We start from the raw sequence: 22,151 nt of genomic DNA on the forward strand, positions 1-22,151 counted from the left end.
GAGTGAGAAAGGAAAGGCTAAAAAGAAGGTTTTCCCTGTAGGAAGTGCAAATCATAGCATCTGCAAACACAGCTTTGGTAGAATAAAAGGGTCAAAGCTGGACATTAAACACCACTGATCTACATGAAGTATTGTTGCAGAACTGTGTAATTTGTGCTTTGTGTGGCTAAACCCCACAACTCTTACTCAACATGAGGACTTGCTGGATTTTTTGGGACAATGAACATAGTTAATGCAATTTTTAAGACTCTTGCTCTATGCCAGTTCTGTGGATTACCTTATTCATGGATTGTAATAATTAATGAATATGGGAGCACTAAGGATCAAATTAAATCAACTGTTTAAGAACACTGATTAAAATTACCTCTGCTTCCCTCTTCTTTGCCCTTGCTTTCTCCACTTCATCCATTACTTTCTGTGATTCTTCCACATTTCCATCAGCTCCAAGTTGCTCTACTTTGGCAAGCAGCTTCCCAATTTCTTCATTCAATTCATGGACTCGTTCAGCCTTTGGGAGAGAAAAAAAGATAAAATAATAAATGAAACAGTTTTCTTCAAGCAAAGCTGAGATTACACAGATTACAACTGGTCCTTCCGTTAAACAAAATATATTTTTAAAAACTGCCTTTTTTGCCACAAACTAAGTAAAACAGAGATCAGAGTACTGGACTTGAATCTTTGAGACTTCACTTCAAACTCACACGAAGCTCACTGGGTGACTGAGCCAGACACACACAGAACTGTACCTCACAGGGTTGTTGTGAGAATACAGATGAACTCCACTATCCTGTCCTCAGATATAACTAAACCACAACATAATGAATACAGTACTTGAACTGGATCAGGGAAGCCCAGGTTCAAGTTCCTATTCAGCCATCAACACTCTGGAGGACCCCTGTTGATATTATCCTTTCCTAGCTGTGCTTTCACACAGAGGAGGAAGAGGAGGAAGAGGAGGAGGAAGAGGAGGAGGAGGGGGGGGAGGAGGAGGAGGAGGAGGAGATTGGATTTATACTCCGCCCTTCACTACCCAAAGAAGCCTCAGAGTGGCTTACAATCTCCTTTCCCTTCCCCTGCCCACAACAGACACCCTCCTGTGAGGTAGGTGGGGCTGAGAGAGCTCTGACAGAAACTGCTCTTTTTTCAAGAACAGTGGACTACTAGTGATTTCAGAAGTTTGTTGAAAATAATGAAATGGTTAAATGCCATTTTCCACACTGAAAAAGTGTTGGAGAAGCAAACAGGTTTTTTTTTTTTTTTTTTAAACTGTAATCAGAGGCATCCTCAATGAAGTACCAGCAGAGTGAGTCCTCAATGCTTACCTTGGCTGCAACTTCAGCACTGATCTCCTCTTGGGTTTCTGCCAATCTTTTCTTTGCCACCTCAGTTCTCCGATCACAGTCAGCTATGAATGACTGCAGATGATCCATTGCCTAAGGCATCAAAAGATTCATTGCCCAAAATAAATGTTTTTTTCATTAGGCAAAACAAATTCATTCACTGCAGGTTAAACCTACAGCAGTAAAAAGCTGCACTTTTCAACTTTTACACTTAACACACTCGATCAAGGGTTTCTAGGAGATCCTAAACCAAATACAATTTAAGTCACATTTACAGGAATATTAAAATTAACAAGCACGTTTTCAGTTGCCAACACTCTTCTGTTCCTGTACTTTTAACAATGTGGACTAATTCAAGTCAGTCAATGAGATGCACAATTGCATGGGAGGACTGAAACGTATCCTTGAGTGAATATGAACTGGAAAGGAGTTCAAGTGAGGAGAGGGGTTGAATTTCACATATAGAAAATAATGCCCTAACTCCTCATTGAGGGAATGCTACAGGATTAAAACCTGCTCTTCCACTTCCCAAAGGGCTTTCTGTTCACCAGACGATATCACTACTTGAATATTCCTGCTCCCATGTCTTCACTGAAAGCAATCTTCTTGAAAATATCACACATACACAACACTTCTTAATCTTGTCAAAACTACAGAAGGTAAGCCCTGCTGAGTAGTTTCTCTCCAAGTACAAAAACTTTCAACAAAATGTCCCATTTCTCTAATTCCTACTACAGGTCCAATGATGTTCCACCATTAACCGACTAACCATGGATTATAAATCCCAAGAAACTGAGCATTTCACAAAATTGCATGCTCTGAAAATTTAGGCACTTAAGTCATCAAGCTCCTTACTAGGATTGTTTATTTAACAAGCCAAAACCAGCATGATACCATGTCCCTGAGTAAGCTTCCCTTCCCTCCCATCACATTTATATGCTAGAGATAATTCAAAGATAAACGTACATCAAGCTCAAAGAAAAAGTCTTGTTCTTTTGATGCGATTTCATAATCCGCTCTTAATGCCAAATCATGCACCTTCAGACATTCTCCAAGGTCCATCCTCTAAAGACAGAAAAACAGAACTTTACATATACTAAAGTGGCTTTAAAGAATATTTTGATCAAATATTGTGAAGCAAGCAAATTTCATGTAAGCTCAGAAACAATGCAACATTTCAATTAACTAGCACCACAAAATTATTAAGGCAAGTGATCAGAACCAGTCCATTCTAAGATGTCCAATATAATACTGCTCAGACTAAGAATAGACAACTAATATCTAATTGCTATAGATTTTCCGGGTTGTGTGGTCGTGGTCTTGGCATTGTAGAACCTGACGTTTTGCCAGTAGCTGTGACTGGCATCCTCAGAGGTATAACACAGAAAGATGGAGTACTCTCTGTGTCAAGGTGAGAAGAAAAATGTTAGGCAGGTAATTTATATCACTCCAAAAGGTGGGGTAGGGCTGAGTCAATGATCTTGTAGGAGTTCCCCAGGCTATGAACATGCTAACAAGATAACTGACTCAGCCCTACCCCACCTTTTGGAGTGATATAAATTACCTGCCTAACATTTTTCTTCTCACCTTGACACAGAGAGTACTCCATCTTTCTGTGTTATACCTCTGAGGATGCCAGTCACAGCTACTGGCAAAACGTCAGGTTCTACAATGCCAAGACCACAGTCACACAACCCGGAAAATCTACAGCAACTAATGAACTCCGGCCGTGAAAGCCTTCGACGACTAATATTTGTTTGAACTTCAGCCATACCAGCATTATATTGGCTGGTCTTAATAAAAGGTACTACACGGCTTTTGTTATTGGATTCTGTTTGGTAGCAGTGTGGCCACCTGTAGCCTCAGCATTTCTAGTGGTACTTGAACTTGTAAGACTGAACAATTCTTAATAAGTCTTCCCTCTTCTTGCATTTGTCCTGATAAGCTTGCATATCTATCAGTCCATTTGTTTAACAAAGACCCCAGAAAAGGGAAATTATGAATTATGATCAAATGGCACATACCTTCACTTTCATTCATACTCCTTTAACTGACCTCCTTACACTGAGGACAACTATTTTCCAGGAGTACAAAAAATTACAGTGGTTTAGATCCTACAAGCGTTCCACTGATGGTGGAGCTTTTCTTTGGTAGAAGTGGTAGGATACAAGCCTAAGCCTCTCCCAGTTGTAACAGCACAGACAGGAGAGACATCCAAAAATTATGAGGCCTGGGGAAGTAATGTTTTAGACAAGATAATTCTAGAACTGATTCTCAGGCAGCAGTATTCAGTGATGGTTAAGTTGTACACACATTCATAATAATCAGCAAGAAAACTTTAAATGTCAATCTGAAGCTGAGAAAAATATGTTCAGAATCCTATTTTGTAAAAACAAAGAGAATTTAGCATGCATTACCTACAGAATTTTCAGCCATGCATCCTGTGGTACACAAATTAATAGCAGACAGATAGAATAAACTCTCAGTATTTACAACAGCTCACTTAAAATATATGGCTCCTTCTCCATATCTATCACTTTTCATTAGCAAGGCATCACAAAATAGGTGCATCTACTCACTCTTGACTCACACATAAGTCCATTCTGTATCCAGCATCAGCCTAAAAGTTTTAAGCTTTGAGTTTTTACTGGTTTTAAATGGCTTAATTTAATGATTTTATGTTTTATGGTTCAATCTTGTTTTAATATGTGAGCTGCCTCAAGCAGATCTCTGAATAAGCGGCAGATACATTCTCTAAATAAATAATTAGTGGTTAGTGTGTTGGAATAGGATTTGGAAGTCCCAGATCCCCAGCCTACCATGAAACTTATTCAGCAACCTTGGGCTAGTCACTTTCTGTTTAAATTTCATAACAGGGTTGTTGTGAGGATGAAATGGGGAATGGAGAACAATGTGTGTCACCCTGAGCTCTTTGGAAGAAGGGTGGAATAAAAATGTACTAAAATAAACACAAAGGAAAATGTAGGGCCATTCTTCATTTTTTAATTTATTAAGATTTAATCACTAACACAGAATTTAAATCCTATTAAGAATTTTTACAAGCATACATCTGGAAAGATTTAGGGATTGGAGCACCCTTCTTATGAGGGAAAACTAGAGTCTGGGGCTTTTCAGGTGATTAAGGGGAAACATGAGGGAAATTTATTAAATAAACATGACCAGAGTATTCCCCCCTAAAACCAGAATGCAGGAACACCCAGTAAGTTGGTGGGGAACACACTGAGGACATATGACAGAAAGTCCTTCTTTCCTCAACAAGCAACTAAATTCTATTTATTTAAAACATTTATTAGCTGCCTTTCTCCCTTGCAGAACTCAAGGCAACTTACAATAAAAATAAAACAATTACAAGAAAACCCAATAAAAACAAAATAAATAAAACAGTTGCAAACAAACTGTGGAATTTACTTCCAGTTGACATAGTGATGGCCGCTAGCACAGATGTTCTTAAGGACAGGGCCATCAATGACTATTAACCATTATAGTTAAAGAGAACCTCCACATTCAGGTGCAGTAAACATACAAAAGCCAGTGCTAGGAGACCACATCAGGGGACAGCCTTGGCCTTTATGCTCTGTTTGCTGGTCCTCCAAAGCAACAGCTGGTTATTGTCTAAAACAGGATGCTGGATTGAATGAATGACTATTCTAATCCACCAGGGCACTTATGTAAATATGATACATTCCAGTTCAGTCTGCTCTGCACCTATCACCTTATTGTTATTTTTTTTCATGGGTACACCTGTTACATAAATAGGTATCAAGACCACTAAGGATACGCTCAGACTCTTAGGATACACCACCACCACCACTAACTGAAATACTGTTTAATTGCCGTAGCTTTTTCTTAGATTCTTTGGTCAGCAAATCACTGTATTACTTTGTTTGGTCAGGGTTCAACTGTGACCAATGGTGATCTGGTTACATTCTTGTTCAGAGCATTATATGATCAGTAATAGGCTTGGAACAACTGAATTTGTTTAAATCAATTTCACCTGAAAACATTTAAACATTCAGACTTTAAAGAAATCCTTGTATTTATACCCATGGGAGACTGACTGATTTTTGTATACGCACAAGTACTGTCGTGCTTCTGTATAGGTGTCCAAGGGTCAGAAAACAGTGTTTTGTTTTTAAGTGTTACGCTGATTAATCTTTTGATGTCATCAGACAAGCTCCATGAAACATTTTCCAGTTTACAATATTATATTATTTATAACATTACATAATTTAGAACACCTACTTTATACTTCTCCTTGGCAGCACGGTCTAACAGTCAAAATTTATGCTTTGAGGTACAAAACTGAAAGTAGCAAACTCAGAGACAGTCATAAGAATGAACTTGATACTGAACTTTTTCAGGAAACATGACAAAGATTACTCTAAGAGGTATATAAGTTACCCGGTAATACCATGATTAAAGAAAACTGTGTAAAGGCATTTGCTCAGGTGGTAAGAGATCACACGGTCAAATCTACAAAACTGTGCTGGAGGGGTTGTGGTGAAATTGGTTCATATAGGCACTGTTGGTGGGTCTGTGCGCATGTCACGGCTTTTTGGCGACTGATAGTTAATCACATCTATAACATTACTGCTTTCCAACTACCACTTGATGCAGAATCCTTATTGTTAGGTACATGGCAATTTAGCCCTTCACCACTGCTTCATAAGGAACTGATTCTCCTTTTATGTGCAGCCGCCAGACTTTTAATTGCAAAATCCTGGAAAAATAATACTCACCTTACACTATCAGCCTGGCTATATAAAGTCTGTGCTTTCTGTCTGATGGACAAACTTACTGATTCTCTTCTTTCTAAGGCTACAGATAATTTGATTCAAAATTTACCTTGATCTAGTTCTGCTTCCTGGACTATTTATCCACCAAACCTGAGTATTCTTTGATTTTGGATATTATAAATCTGTTGTATTGATGCATTTCATGGGATGTTTCATGTTAATGAAATTCTTAGTCAAACTGTTTTTTTGTTAATATCATGTCTACATTGTTTGTTATGTAAGTTTTATCACATGTACCAATTAAGCTATATTTCTGATGTTATATGTACTTGCTTGTAAAATAAATATTAAAAGTTTTTTAAAAATCTACAAAAGTTGGTTGTATTATTGCTCAGGTGGTATAATTTCCTGAGGAGGTTAGCAAAAATGCCTGATGTTGTTTCTATCACATGTTGGAAATGTACAAACATGTCAACACTTTTATGCATATCTGGTCAGTGGGAATGTCTGAAAGCAAAAGTATTCTGAGGAAATATTCATATATGCAAGATTGTTGGGTATGACCAGGAAACAGCCTATCACTGTATTTATTAGGTTATTATACGTGAATTCCCAAGGTACATGTATATCTCATTGCTTTATGTGTTTTTGTTTTAATTTTTAAATTTTGCAATTTAAAAAAATATCAGGAGTTCACAAATTTACTCATCATGATGAGTGCCTTTCCTCTTGGGCAGCAAAACTCTCCAGAGCCAGGAGATGCTGAAGAGGGCATCTCTGCAGTCACACGGTGGAGCCATTCAATGGAATCCAACCAATAAATTTAAAACAAAACTGTACTGCCATAATTTTGCTTGCTCATACCATATGTCAGGGGTGGCCAAACTGTGGCTCAGGAGCCACATGCGGCTCTTTCACACATGTTGTGTGGCTCCCGGCAGGGTGCTGGGGAAGCGTTCCTCTCCCTGGGTAGGCTTGAGGTGGGGGGGGGGGGGCAGAGAAAGAAAGCAACTTTAAATACGTTCTCAAATCCCCCACCCCCCTGGCCAGCTTGGAGAAAGCATTTGTCTCTTTAAGTATCATTATCAATATCTGTTTTTACCCCTTTTGTTTTTTGTTTCTGGCAGTCTTATTTAATGTTAATAAAGCAAATTTGCATGTTTTCTAATAAAAGCATGTGAAATATTCGTTCATGTCTTGCTTCTCTCAGACATCTGAAGTTACTTCTATGTGGCTCTTCCGTTAAGCAAGTTTGGCCACCCTTGCCAGATTTCTTTTGCTTCTTTCTTGAAACTACCTGCCTCCGAACTTAAAGACACCGCTGCACTCTACAATGAATGAGCCCCTGGAAGCCTGCCTATCTGCTTCTGATGCATTATGTCTAAAAAGAGCTCACCTTTTAACAAGTATTTTTCTTCCTCCCCACTGATGTACAGGCCAAATAATTTTTGAAAGAAAAGTTTTTAACAACTTTTTTAATAGTAAAAAGTTTGGCTAGTACAGCATGGAGGTGGTATTCTGCACTGCATGAAGATTACATGTTCTTCTTTATACATCAGGTTTTTAAAGTTTGCTGTTGGAGAAGCGAGTTGCTTTTTCATTGTTTTCTTTCTCTGTACTTTTCCTGTAACCTGCCTATCTAAACAAATAGCCCATCATATAGCACAATTGTTCCATATGTACAGAAAGTTAGCACACCACCCTAGGCTACAATCCTTCTCTTGACATCAGTGCAAGGGGAGGAGGGAGTCGTTTGTCCCATGAAATGATATATCCCAAAAACAGGTTTACCATATCGTTGTGAGATAAAACTGTTCCTGGGCTTCTACTTTAGATAGTGGGCTGTGTATTAAGGGTGCACATGGAAAACATAAATATCCTAGTCTACTGCATATGTATAAACCAAATGTAAGTAGTGAGACTATAAGCCACCATCCCCTTCCAATCATGAACACAAAATTAATACTCTCGAAGTTATTCACCTTTGGCTTTGTTTCTCAGTCCACATTTCTTCCCCACACTTTTCCTTTCACCAACCCAAAAAACATACATTTAGATCACATGTGTGAATTTGTAACTTGTGAAGAAAATGAAGCTGGCTTTCTAAAGTTAAATAGTCAAACCTCAACCAAACCAAAATCCTCATTCAGTCGCAAAGCATACTGGATAAGCTCTGGGATATCACAATCAACTGTGTCAGGGTTGATGAGGGTTGAGATGAACAATATATACTACCCAGAATTCTCTGGAAGTAAAATGAAATAAAAATGCCATTGACCTCTTTGAAACACAGTGCTGGTAAGTGAGAGTATCTGAATAAATGGCTCAAAATACAGCATGAGTGTCTAAGAATGTTTTTCCCTGATGCCACTTTCACTTTGGCAAAACTACACAGAAATTGAAATAGCGAAAGAATACCTTCAGTGTTTCATCATTCCTAGCATTTTCAGCAATGATTTGTAGTGTCTCATGAATTTTCAGAAAAGACTGGATCCAACCAGTTTTCCCCTTTGGTGGAAAAGGAATAAAGGGAGGATCATGGGGCCTGCATGGGCAAAAGCCATGTGGAACAGGGGCTGTAAAAAGGAGGGAATGGCTGAGATTGAGCAAAAAACCTGGGTGGATCCAACCCAAACGTTACTTATTATTTTGCATGAGAATGTTTTGCTGTATGATATAAAAGTGTGCATTAAGTTCTTGTTATTGCTTGCTTATATGTAAACGTAACCTTACACCATTCAACAATGGTGCATAAATTCATTTCTTAAATCAGATGTTTTTTGTACTATCTTAAATATTCAATTAAATTGAGCTTTTAAAACCAACAAATAGAATTATGAAAAGTTGGGGAGAAGATAGGCTATGATTATAGGTTAGATTTTTGTTGTGATGATGACAACCAGAGTTACCCCTATGTTTATTTATATACCACAACACTATCATAGTTTTAATGAAATTACAGGAAACTGAAAACATTAGGTCTAGCTTTTGTGGTAGCAATAATTAGAAACTATGTTTATTAAAGTATGAAAGCTTGAAGGCTGAAAATTATACCATTTTACAAACAGGGGCAACTGGGAGGGAAACTGCTGATGTGCTCTATTCTAGTCTTTTTATGACTAGCCTTTTACTGAACATTCAACATTGTATTTAGGTTCACAAGTTCAATGTATATGAATAAACAGAAACCTACTGAATTGGGCTGCCTAGCCCCACAACTCTAGGGTCACAAACTTGCTGGAAATCGTGCAGCTAAATATTTCTGAAAGCAATGTCTGCAAAGTATAAAATAAAATACGCACTGTTCCAGAGAGGACGTCATGAGGGCAGCAGTTGAGAAGATGACTTTTGCATACTCTGTCATCACTGAATTTGATTCGCTGACGGGTAGTGTCCCCTGTAACACAGAAATACACATCACGGATTAGACAAATACGTAAAGTTCTAAAGGCCAGTGTTGTTTCATTTGCACCCAAAGGATTGTTCTCCATGTTACACAAAGAGAATCTGACAAGGTAGAATCTAAAACTTGACAATAGCTCAGTAATTATTTAAATGTAGTAATTATTTTATATACTGTATGACACTAAAAGTTAAACATGTAACTACACATGGTGAAAATTCATTGCTTTTACAGTGTATGTACAGAAGTCACAGATTCTAACACACGTGGACTGTACTTGAGTTTCTACTGAATGCCACTGACATTTCTTCAAGCCTTTATTCATGGCATGGTTGCAAAGACCTTTTACTTTGGGCAGGCTGAACGCAGGTGGATGAGTTGATAAACCTAGAACACTGGAAGAAACAGGAACTCTACCAGCAGTATTAAACAATTTATACTTCATAAGCTAAACACAGTGTATCTGCATTAATAGCAAAATGAAACTTCTAGAAACACAAAAGCATCAGCCTGCTTACCACACATTGAAGTCCAATTGCAAGTCTAATCAATCACATCTGTGAACAAGGTTGGAAATATTAGATCTAAATTGTTAGCTCAATTACCTGGCTACTGATTTACTGCAAGGGTTACTGTCCCTCAAGGTACAATAGAAAGGTCGTTATTTCATATTTGCAAAGGAGGTCCTGTCTAAAGATGCAGCAGCAGTTTCACAACTCATGTATTTTATTTATTCCTTAAAATTGCCATTGTGTAAAGTGAAAACCTATTGGTGAATTACCGAAGCAGAAGAAATCTGCTTTCTGAAGCAGAAAAAGGATGTGTTCACAACTTCTCTTCCCGACTTTACCTCAAAAGGTAGAAACAGTAGTAGTTACAAATGCAGTTGTTGCTTCTTTCTATTGATTGGAGCACTCAATTTAAATCTATGCTCCAAATCCCTGACCTAATCATTCCATTGTATAAATTCAGTTTTAACAATCTGCCCTAAGCAGAGATAAAAGGCAAACTTTTTTTCAGAGGACCATATTCTTCTTAAACTTTGATTTTAGAAACAAACATTAACAGAATAATCAGACTGAGTAATTCACTTCCTAAAACAGCTTCAGAGTAGTTCAACAATAGGTTTTCAAATGCTAGGTCTCTCAATTTAATAGATCTAAATGAATGAAAATTTAGAGTTGCCCTTAAAAGTCATGCCTACTACTGCAGAATACTTGAGGGAATGTGGGTACTTTCCTCCCAATCTTGCTCTCTTTTTAAGACACATGTGCGCTGGTTCCACATTAATTAACACATCTGAAAAGTTAGCAATAACTCACGGCTCGGCGAATGCGGGGCCTTTCTGACACTCCCTTGCAGAATGAAGTAGGCAGGCAAAGATACATTGAACCTTTATAAATAAAACAAGGGGCCAGATTGTTCAGTTTGTATATAATAAACTCTGCCAGCATTTTCATCACAGCATCTAGAAATACATGTTAATTGTAAAAAACGGAGGGAAACCTGAATGATGTTGGGCCTGACAGCGATGCACTAGCCTATTTTGGGGGAATTTACTGAAAATAGCTGTCACTTAACCAGGGCTGGGCTGGGAAAATATTTTAATTCCTAGGTATCAATATTTTGTTTATACTTCTTCCTCTAAAATTACCTATGCATTTGATGTTGGACCTAAAATTTGATTCTGGTGCCTAGAATTTGAAATATTTTCCAGTCCTGCTTATAAATATTGTCAAGACAGGGCATGACAAATATAGCTGTTTCCATTCTTAAAACAGTTTTCAGCAACTGCAGCTTGATCACAAAATGTAATTCATTATGTATAAAAGTGAATTCTGATGGGAAAAGTAAAATTTTAAATAAATTGAAATCATAATTTTTGCTCATTTATTTTTTAAAAAAATGTTTAGAATATGGTTGCTACTGTAGCTCATCAGCACCCAGGTATAAAGATATTTTAAAAACCTATTGTTACATACTCCAGTGCCCCCAGATGCTTTTACTTTATTAATGACATAAAATAGCAATATTGAATGTATGCAATTATAAAATTAAGTTCATCTTTAGAAACAGCAGCTTCCTTTTTTTGCAAGGTATCTGGCCCAAACCATATTTCCATAACAGAGATGGAAGCAATTATAGAAAACCTGTGAGGATAATTGCTATGCATACATATTACATCTTTTCCTGGATTTTAAAACTCAACTCCTTGTAATGTTCAAGGAACCATACTCCACCCAACCTCAAATCCAAAAGCAATATCCAAATTTCCACTACAACTAGGTATTAAATAAGTCATGGTCATAACAAGGTATTTAAGAAATATATGAGCCTCCTTTTATAACGGCTTGCTTTTCAGATTACACCTTATGCAACACTGTTGCAGTTATTTATTTAACAAAGATATGGATTCACAGGTTAACTAAAGCGGAGGTCTGCAACAATATGTGTTTAACCCACATTCTTTTAATAACTCTTGGTTTCAGGTCTATCCATGATTTTTGCCATTTATGGCACTATATATATATATCTCCTACATACATTAATGGCACAGTTATACTTTTATAACTGTATTTGTTTACCTCCAGTTATTAGCGATTTAAGGGAAAATAATCAAATAGAAAAGCAACAAACATCCAGATAAGACAAATGGAATTTAGCTCTACCATAATATAAGAACATACAAACAGCCCTGCTGGATCAAGACCAGTGGTCCATTTAGTCCAACATCCTGTCTCACACAATGGCCAGCCAGTTACTCTTAAGTACCAACAACAGGGCACAGAGGCCAAGGCCTTCTCCTGATATTTCCTCCTGGCACTGGAATTCAGGTTTACTGCCTCTGAATGTGAAGGTTCCCTTTAGTCACTATGCACAGTAGCCACTGACAGACCTATCATAACTCACGTCTTTTATAAAGCATCCCTGCTTGGATTTCTGTAAATACAGCGTTGCAAGTATTTTCATTGATGGGAGACTATAATGTAATTCAACCAGTAGCTTAAATTGTTCATAACAGAAACTCAACAATATCAGTGTGGTGTAGAGAACCTGTGTGATGTAGTGGTTAGAGTGTTGGACTAAGATCTGAGAGACCCAGGTTCGAATCCCTTCTCTGCCATGGAAGCTTGCTGGCTGTCTTTGGGCCAGTTACATAGCTTAACCTACCTCACAGGGTTGTTGTGAGGAAAACTGGAGGCGGAGAGAAGGATGTAAGCTGCTTTGGGTCCCTATCGGGAAGAAACAGGGGTATAAATGAAGTAAAAAAAACCAAACAAACTGTGTGATGTAGTGGTTAGAGTGTCGGACTAAGATCTGAGAGACCCAGGTTCGAATCCCTTCTCTGCCATGGAAGCTTGCTGGCTGTCTTTGGGCCAGTTACATAGCTTAACCTACCTCACAGGGTTGTTGTGAGGAAAACTGGAGGCGGAGAGAAGGATGTAAGCTGCTTTGGGTCCCTATCGGGAAGAAACAGGGGTATAAATGAAGTTAAAAAACAAAACAAAAACTAAATCACTGAGTGCTTCCCATTCCAAAATCCCAGGCAAGTAAGCTGTGCCTTGAGCAGACATTACCTAAAGTTAGCTTCCTTTCCTTCCCAATGGACACAGGGTCTGTTCTGAGACACCATAAGCAACCCCCCACTTTGTCTTCTGCTACCCCTACAACCCCAACCCTCAATCAGAGCGCACTGCTATACAGGCATCATAAATTCTTCTCTGACCCCTCTCTACCTACTGCATTTGTACACTAATTCTTTTTTCAAGAGGCTGAGGTTCAGTTATGCAGTTCTAACCCTAAGCAACAATCCTACAAAACAGGTTAGGCTGAGACTGACTTGCCTAACCTCATCCACCAAGCTTCACAGCTGAGCAGGGATATGAACATTAGTACAACACGCAAACCACTACTTCACAGTAGCTCTCCCCTTTCTGAACCACACCATGCTCCAAATCACTCAAAACTAAATCCAGGTTCATTATTTTTAAAAACTAAACACACACACAAAATACAGGAAAAAATCGTGAGAAAAAAAACTGAACAACCCTGTAAATGGAAGAACTCAGAATCTAAGCATGTTTAGCTGTGGAAATGTCAGCAAGTGGGAAGTAAAGTTCCTGCCTGTCATGTTCATGGATCTTTCTTATAAGGTCCACACAGATTAACATTTCTCATATAGCAAACACAGCCACTGCAGGGAAAAAGCATTTGTTAAAATCAACCTGCAAGCTCCATTCTGAGCAGCATCAAAGAAGTCATCTTGGTCTCTTCTGACCACACAAACCAGGAAACACTATACAGGGGAAGGAAATAACATTTTATCACATGACTTCTATTATGACATTTAATTATAAAGAAGTATCGGGATATTGCTGAAGCATTTTTTAAAAATGAACAAATTTTGATCTGGGAAAGAGGACTTAAGAACTTTCAGATATCCTCAAGTTCTAGTCATTTTGCTCCTAACAACTCAAGATCAAGGTCTCCAGAATAGATCTGTGTTCTTCTAAAGATACTTTAACAGACACTCCTTTATTTCTAGAAAGAAGTATAATTTATTACTTTTTAAAATTCATTCTAATAAAGTCCTACATATCTATTTATGGACTATCAGGTCACATGTAAACTGTAATGTATACCTGACCTTACTAGCCAACTCAGCTGCATTTTTCAATGTGGTTTCAACGATGCTGGAATTATTCTATGTTAAAATATACTTTAAGTGAAAGGACTTATATATTTTTTTAAAATGTCATGTTAATTAAGCAAAACAGGAATCCAGTTGCACTTTACAGACTAACAATATTTATTCCAGCATCAGCTTTTGTGAACTCACTTTCATGAAGTGAGCTGACTCACAAAACCACAATAGAATAAATTTTGTTAATTATTTTGAGGCACTCTTCCTCTTTTTTTATTCCTAGGGACCAAATAAGCTACTTATCTGGAACTATCCTGGTTAAGAGAATTCACACACTTGAGTTGTAAAACAGTATGAAAACTGCAGAAACTGCAGCAAAATAATTCTGTCAAAGCTAGCACTTTGTAATTAAAAATCAGGAAAGCCCTGGAACTCTATAAACAGAATCTGGAGCATTCTGCTGAATCTGCTGCTCAAGGCACTGAATTATGGCTATCATTACAGCGTTCTTTTTGGCAAAATAAAGTACCAGATTGAAAAATAGGTGTATATAATCTGACACAAGACTTGCATTGTTGTTACAATATGAATGCTTTTAAAACCAGTAATTTTAGGTCCAAGCCAACAACTTAAATTCCTTCAGCAAAACCTGCGAGAAAATTAAATGAGAAATCCTTGGACCAGGCCTCCAAAAATCCACTAATGAGAAAAGGGGTATCATTATGGGCTTATCTTTGGGACAAAGTTTGAGTCCAGTGTTCTGCTGCTTCAGACCAACACCCGAATTTATCTTTAGGACAGAAAGCTTTGCCCACGATTTCTCATTACAAAACATAAAGCAACACAAGGGACCTTAGGTCTCCTCAATTTCTCTAGCATACTCAAAAGAAACACAGAAGGAAAGAGGTCAGTAGCAACCACAAAATATCGGTAGGTAGTAGATGAGAATTTCTTATCAATTTGCATCCGGGTATTTTTGTACTCAAAGAAAATCTCTCTCTGTGGAGAGGTAAATGTTCTCCAGGCTATTAAGAAGAGTCATCAGGTTGTCAGGAGGCTCTGTATCTCTCTAGGACACTTAAAATGATTCCATGGATTAGTCTTTTTTATAAACAAACAACAAAAAAAACCATGGGGCACTTCACATTCCCAATGTTTTAAGGATTGGGGTAAAAAACCTCCATGACAGCAAAAACCAATAGCTCATTAGGGGCTAGTTTGTACTACAGCTGCCTTTTTGTTTACAGAAAGAAAACCAAGTTTGAGACCAGTGGCATGTTTAAGATCAACTTTAACTCAAACTTTGTTCTGCTGCTTCAGACCAACACAGCTACCTACCAGAAAGAAAACTATTTATACATAGTTGTGCCTTGACCTCAAAGGCCCAGGCTAGCCTGATCTTGTCAGATCTCGGAAGGTAAGTAGGCCCTGATTGGTACTTGGATGGGAGACCACCAAGGAAGTCTAAGGGTCGCTATGCAGAGGCAGCCAATGGCGAAACACCTCTAAATGTCTCTTGCCTTGAAAACCTTATGGGGTAACCATAAGTTGCCTGCAACTTAATGGCACTTTCCACCATTACATAGCTGTATTCTTAGCATTCTGCCCCAAGTGTTCAAATGGGTTGGAAATATGCCCACAATATCAGCAGCATGAGTCTACTCTAGCAAATATTGCTATTGTAAGGTATTTCAAAATGATTATGTGAATTCTATTAAATAATGATTCAAAACATGTGTCCAGAATCTCAAACTTAAGTAAAGCACTAAACATGGTAGGCATAAAAGATTGTAGTTCTTTTTAGATACAGGTCTCTAATATTTATCCACTTCTAATGTGCTCAATTACCACAGGTTGATATAACCCACAGCTGACTTTTGGTCACTGAAAACTAGATCCCCGTATTTCCATGATGTTTTGTGCTTTCATGCCAATAAAGGTTTTGTGTGTGTGTGAAGACTAGATCAGTAGGAATCTAGAAACTGAGAATCACCAATTCTGACTGCTGCAAATTTGCTGCAGGGGAGCGGAGCTACCCATTTCATTATTTCAGAACCCCAAATCTGTATAAATGAAAAATATGATTTATGCAATATACAAGTATTTTGCCTTTGTTCTTCAAGATCAGTCCACTGAAGAAACCGATCATATTTACCTGGATCACTAAGTTTCCATCTACCTATAGTCCTACCTGTTTTCTCATCCCCCCCTTGTGAGACAATCATGTAAAGTGTGTATAGACAATCATGGAAAGGTTGAAGTCTAGAAGCCTGGGAAACTCTAGACCAAGAGAATGAACTAGCCAAAACCTGTCATATTAATTAGGTCTTTTCAATTTCGATTAACTGCACTGAAAATTCTGAGTGAGATATGTGTATCAAATGTACATACAACAGTAATAAATGATTTCCCCCCCGTTTCAACCATGATAATTTTCATTATAAGTATCAAGGTAACGTCTAAGCACATAGGCATCCAATAATATTCTGATTACATGGTTTTATGGACACTGAAATGAACCCTATGTCGTTAAGCCTCTGATCATGTATAAAAAAACCAGGACCAAATTAGAAAAACAAGAGCGAGTCTGTCATGACCTGAAAGAATTATGTAAAAACACTCACAGGGCCATAGTCTAAATACAGAATTTTTAGGAAGTAATGTGAGTATCATTAGTAAGCCTGCATTTTTCACATTAGTATAGGTAGTACTGATAACAACTAAGTTTATTGAGCAGTTTTCAAGTCTGTTAAAAAGTGGAATATAGAGATTTGAAGAGGGGGAGGGTATCACAGAAAAAAGCTTGGAAGAAGCACCTTTTCCAATGCAAAAGTTAGAAAGCTGGGGAGCACTAAAATAACTCCTATTAAATATTTTATCTTTTGGAATTAGTTAAACCTTATTAAGGCAATGTTCTACTCGCTCAAATGTATAATACAATTATTGTTATAAAAGATTCTTCTGTCTACTGTAGACATAAAGTTTTCAATAATTTATTATTTAAATGTAACTATCTAGTTCACAAGTACTATACAAAAATCTGTCTGGTGATAACATGTTTTCACTGTTATAAAGTTTAACTTGATATACAGGTATGATTCTGAATGAGTTCATTTCTATCCAAACAATATACTTTCTTTTATTTGCAAATATTGCGTTTTCTACTTTTGTCTTTTTTTCCTTAGCTTTTTGATGACAAAAACCATCTATATCATTATAAACAGTACAATTTCATATGCAAAGTTAAAAATGATGCACATTATGTTATTAAAGCAGAAAAATAAGTTTATGGTTGAATCTTAACCATTTCCCCCCCAAATTTCAATTCCCCCTACCCCAAAGAAACAAGACAAAATTGAGTTTTCGTCTATGGCTTCTGGAAACTTTTCCTCTCTAAGTTGATATATTCATTATTTGAACAAACCAATGCCAATAAGTCTGTGGCTTATAGATACACTTAAAACTTTGATGCTAGCAGTATTGTACTTGATTTCATTTCTAAACCCTGTGTAGAGTTCACAGCTTCTATACAGACACTGCTCCCACCTGAATTCCAAGGGCCTCTGACAAACTGAAGATAATAAATAAAATCACCTAAGACAAGTGTAAAAGTATGAAGCAGGTCAAAAATTAAATAAATAACCACATTACTAAAGGAGATTCAGGAGTTACAATCAATGCTCCCTCTAAGCTGTGGAGTCATGTGAGCAAAAATTCTACTTTGTGAGCTACTGGCACTAAAGTTGTGAGTGAGCAATTTGGCTGCTGCATAACTTAGTTTGCTCTGGAGCCATCCTTCCTGAGCTAAGACAAAAATGTGTGAGCCAGAAGCTAAAAAACTGTGAGCTAGCTCACACTAAATCAGCTTAGAGGGAACACTGGTTACAATCCAAATGATTAATAAGATGCTGTGCCAAGGAGGATGAAATGGACATATTTCAAGTGCCAGAAATACTGAAAGGGATAACACGTTAACCTAAAGGAAGCAAATTTAGGTTAAATAGTATGAAAGCCTCAAAGCATCACTTAATAGCCAGAACAAACTGCCTTGTAGGTAAGGGAAGATTTCCTTTACATGCAGATTTCATAGGATAGCACATCCACTGCTCTCTCTTCTCTCCCCCGTAAATGATCAGTATGTGTCAGGATAAATGGTTAAGATTTACAGTAATGCCTATGAAATTCACTAATGAATGAGACTGCTCTGAGTTCCATGGAAATACACAAATAGTTCCATAAAACAGGTACTTACAGGTCTCCTTAGAAAGCTTGTTATTACCGGTTTTATTCCAATTATGTCATTCATATTTAAAGAAATAAAAGATAACAGGAAAGCCAGAAATGGATGCTGACAAATTCTGATACCTCAATTATGTAGAAATTTCTATAGCGATTTTGGTTTGAAATGCTGGTTTGAGTCAGATTTCCAGTAGGCTGGCCATGAGCAAAACTACACTTCATCCGTTTGGAATTGTGGCCGAATCAAACCGATTTACGCCTCCTCCCGTTACAATAAGGCAAACTGCTGTTTCACTGAGCCGAGATGAACTACGGATGGGGCAATTTCGTGTTTCGATGTTAACTAGAGCCTGGTCCAGTCGATCCCCTGGTTGAGACAGTGTCACCTCAATGTCGCGCACGTAGCGGACGACAGAACTACCCATTCTTCAATACAGCGGAAGACACAGCTAGCCCCTCCCTCAAGGGAGGCCGCTGGCGTCTGTTCTCGCACGCCCCCCCCCCCCCCGACAACCACTTTTTAGCGATTCACAGCGGCGGCACCGGGACGCCGGCCTCTCACCCCGCCCCTATAGGGGAGGAGGAAAAGACGCTACGCAGGTCCTGCCAATCACCGCACCAGGCCTTTCTTGCCCCTCTCCCCTACACCGGCTCTCCTCCGCCTTCTTCGGGCCTGACGAGCAGGCAGTACTTCTTACCGTCCCGGGAGGTGCCCATGAGCTGGTCCAGCATCGCGCGCATTTGGGCCTGTGCCGACATCCTGAAAGCGCGCGGGGCCCGGGAGGGCCGGCCTGGTCCCTGTAAGCCCCGCCCACAGCGGCCTAGAAGGTGTCGAGCCCGACGCGGCGGTCGCTTCTCTCAGGGACAAGCTCAGGCGGAATCGCGCGCGCCCTCTGTCTCTCTTTCGCGCCGTAGTGGTTACAGCGACGCCTTCAGCCTCTGTTCTTGCTGAAAGGGAAGGCGAGTGACCGCCTCGTGCCAGTCTGTGTCTGAGGACGGCGGGTCCCCGTATGCTCGCCCCCTTCACGCCTGCCTCACTAGGCGCGCGCGCCGCCAGGCGGTAACGGACATCCGCGCGCACGCGCCATTCTCCCGCCTCCCTTGGCGACTAGTATCCCATTGATTGGCCAAGCCGAGCTTGCTGCGTCTGTGATGTAAAGCGTCCTCGCTGATTGGCCTTGAGAAATCGTCGGCCCCTCGGACCGGCGCTAGAGCTGATTGGAGACGCAGCCGCCAGCCTTTTTCTGTGACTTTTCTCCTTTGAATCGGCCAAGCGTCACTGGCTCACCATCGATTAAGTTATTAAGAATATCCCCGCCCCGCGCCTAGCGAAGCCAGTTCGTTTTTATGGAAGGCGACAAGGCTCATTCCGTGCCCAAAGTGTCGCCATAGTGGGAGTGGGGATAAAGCTTGGCATCAAAGGTGGAACTATCAATTATTCGGGTTTCTCTTTTGTTTGGTTTTGTGACGGGACTACCCTGTTATTCTGCTGTAGCAAAAAAAGAAAGAAAAAATAGGCCCGTTGGACTTTACGGTCTAAACGATTTATTGTATCATAAGCTTTTGCAGTCTAGAGTGCTTTTCATCACATGCTTTGAGTGAAACCTCAGAAACCGTATACATTTAGGGACAAACATTACCGTGTGAACAGTGAGAATTAAATACCACGTACGTAGGGTTGCCAGGTCTGGGTTGGAAAATACCTGGAGACTTTGGGGGTGGAGCCAGGAGAGGGCGGGGTTTGGGGAAGGGGGGAGCCTCAGCATAGTACAATGTCATAGAGCCACTTGTCAAAGCAGCCACTTTCTCCTGGGGAGCTGATCTCTGTCAGCTGGAGAGCAGTTGTAAAAGCAGGAGATCCCCAGGCCCCACCTGGAGGCTGGCAACCCTAGTCAAGGGACACCTTAAGACCAACTATTTATTTCAGTATGGGTGTTCAGGAGTTTCAGCTCATTCTTCAGATATATGAAGTGTAAATCCTACTGGGAAATATGGGGAAGGTTGGGGGCCATAGTTTGGTGTAAATTACACCATGAGTTTCTTCAGTATTCTCAATATAAGGGGAAAAGATAGAAGATGTATCAGAACAATAGAGATTTTACTCATTAATGTTAGTCTTTAAGATGCCACTGGACTTTTGTTTTATTTTGCTAGGGCAGACTACTACAGCTACCCCTTGCAGTTAAATGCTATGAAGGTGTAGCCTGTGGCTTGCTTGTGCAAAACTGAAAAGTGTGTCACAGATTATGCCTCTTGCATTTCATGTGCTTTTAGACTGCATCTATATTTTATATATTTTCAAAATGTATATGCTGATTCTTGGCTGTGTTGGAAACATGCTCACAAAAGAGTAAAACATACATTTAAAAATAAAATATGAAATCAAACCACCACCACCTAACAATACTTGTAACCACATTTCCATCTTGTCAGATGTTGGAAGCTAAGCAGGGTCGGCCCTAGTATTTGGATGGGAGATCACCAAGGAATACTGGGGTTGTGCCACAGAGGCAGGCAATGGCAAACCACCACTGAATGTTTTTTGCCTTGAAAACCTGCAGAGGGTCACCATAAATCAGCTGTTACTTGACAGCAAAAAAAGGGGGGGTGTCACAAACCTTGGCCATAAAACTAGTGTGCTAAAGACCAGTGAAAGAGGATTTTGTTGCAAATATTCAAAAATCTAGGAACAGAAGGTGCTTTACAGGACTTCTACAGAGAGCTATGCCATGAAGATTGAAAAAAACTAAGACCTAGCAGAAGAGGTCCATACTTCCTGCTGTGCTGCTATAAAGAGCAGTTGCACAGAGGACCTTAGTTTGTAGGAAAGCAACTCTTTATGTATATGAATTCCAGGTCATAAAGCCCTTTATAAGGAAGAACCAGCATCTTGAGTTCCATTGAAAACAGGCAAGCGATAAAGCTGTTCTGTAGTTGGTGGAATAAGCACCTGCACTCATCATAGATGTGTACCTGCAATTTGTACTAATTGACATTTCTGTAAGAACTTTAAGGGCAGCCTCACATAAAAGTGCAGTACAGTATTCCAGCCTAGAGATTACAGAATCATGGATCAATATCATTAGATCAGCTCAGACTAAATGGGAAGAACCTACAAATGAAGGTCCAGTGATAAAAGGTTTTCTAAATATCGTTAACAACACACTCTTCCAAGGGCAGAACTGCATCCAAGGATACACCCAAACTTTTAACTCTGTCTGACAAATGAACACCATGTATTATACATTTTATCCTGATAGAGAATTCACTCCATGCATCTACAATAGTAAACTGTAGCCTACAAATACTTCAGCTGCAAATTTGTTAGTCCAGGCTACTTTTTTTGTTTCTTCATGATCTCAACCTTTTTTGTTTACCCTGCCTTTTTTGGTTGGGTATTTTCCCCTTTCTTTTAGTGTTAAATCCCCATTCAGCCACAGAACTCACTGGTGACCCAGGGGCAATCACTGTCTTAGGAAAGTACCATGAGAGCAAAATAAGGATGGAAAGACCACATATGCCACCACCCCAAGCTCCTTGGAACAGGGAGGGACATGACTTATATTCAGTAAAATTAAAATTGAGATATGCTTTCTTTTGCCATGATCCGGATAGCCCAGGCTAGGCCGATCTTGTCAGATCTCAGAAGCTAAGCCAGGTCAGCCCTGTCTAGTATTTGGATGTGAGACCTCCAAGGAATACCAGAGTCATGACATGGAGGCAGACAATAGCAAACCACATCTTAAGTCTCTTGCATCGAAAACCCT

At 39.1% G+C, this 22,151-nt stretch overlaps 1 protein-coding gene across 2 annotated transcripts in view; it reads right to left on the reverse strand.

Moving 5' to 3' along the window:
* Positions 1-19,219, reverse strand: part of LOC107118371 (putative RNA-binding protein Luc7-like 2) — a 29,957-nt gene extending 10,738 nt beyond the window's left edge. Inside the window, exons 1-5 of one of the 2 annotated variants that reach the window (XM_015420688.1) lie at positions 19,083-19,219; positions 9,400-9,494; positions 2,307-2,405; positions 1,323-1,433; positions 365-508 (exon numbers count right to left, since the gene is read on the reverse strand). In XM_015420688.1, the coding sequence (XP_015276174.1) occupies positions 365-508; positions 1,323-1,433; positions 2,307-2,405; positions 9,400-9,494; positions 19,083-19,143 (510 nt within the window). In that variant the 5' untranslated portion in view covers positions 19,144-19,219. Of the gene's footprint in view, positions 1-364; positions 509-1,322; positions 1,434-2,306; positions 2,406-9,399; positions 9,495-10,018; positions 10,058-19,082 lie in introns of those variants that run through there. The other variant, XM_015420689.1, reaches the window with a different exon arrangement.
* Between the last annotated feature and the right edge of the window lie 2,932 nt (positions 19,220-22,151).

Source organism: Gekko japonicus, unplaced genomic scaffold, assembly GCF_001447785.1.
Source record: "Gekko japonicus isolate JY-2015 unplaced genomic scaffold, Gekko_japonicus_V1.1 scaffold1291, whole genome shotgun sequence".
Lineage (NCBI taxonomy): Eukaryota > Metazoa > Chordata > Lepidosauria > Squamata > Gekkonidae > Gekko > Gekko japonicus.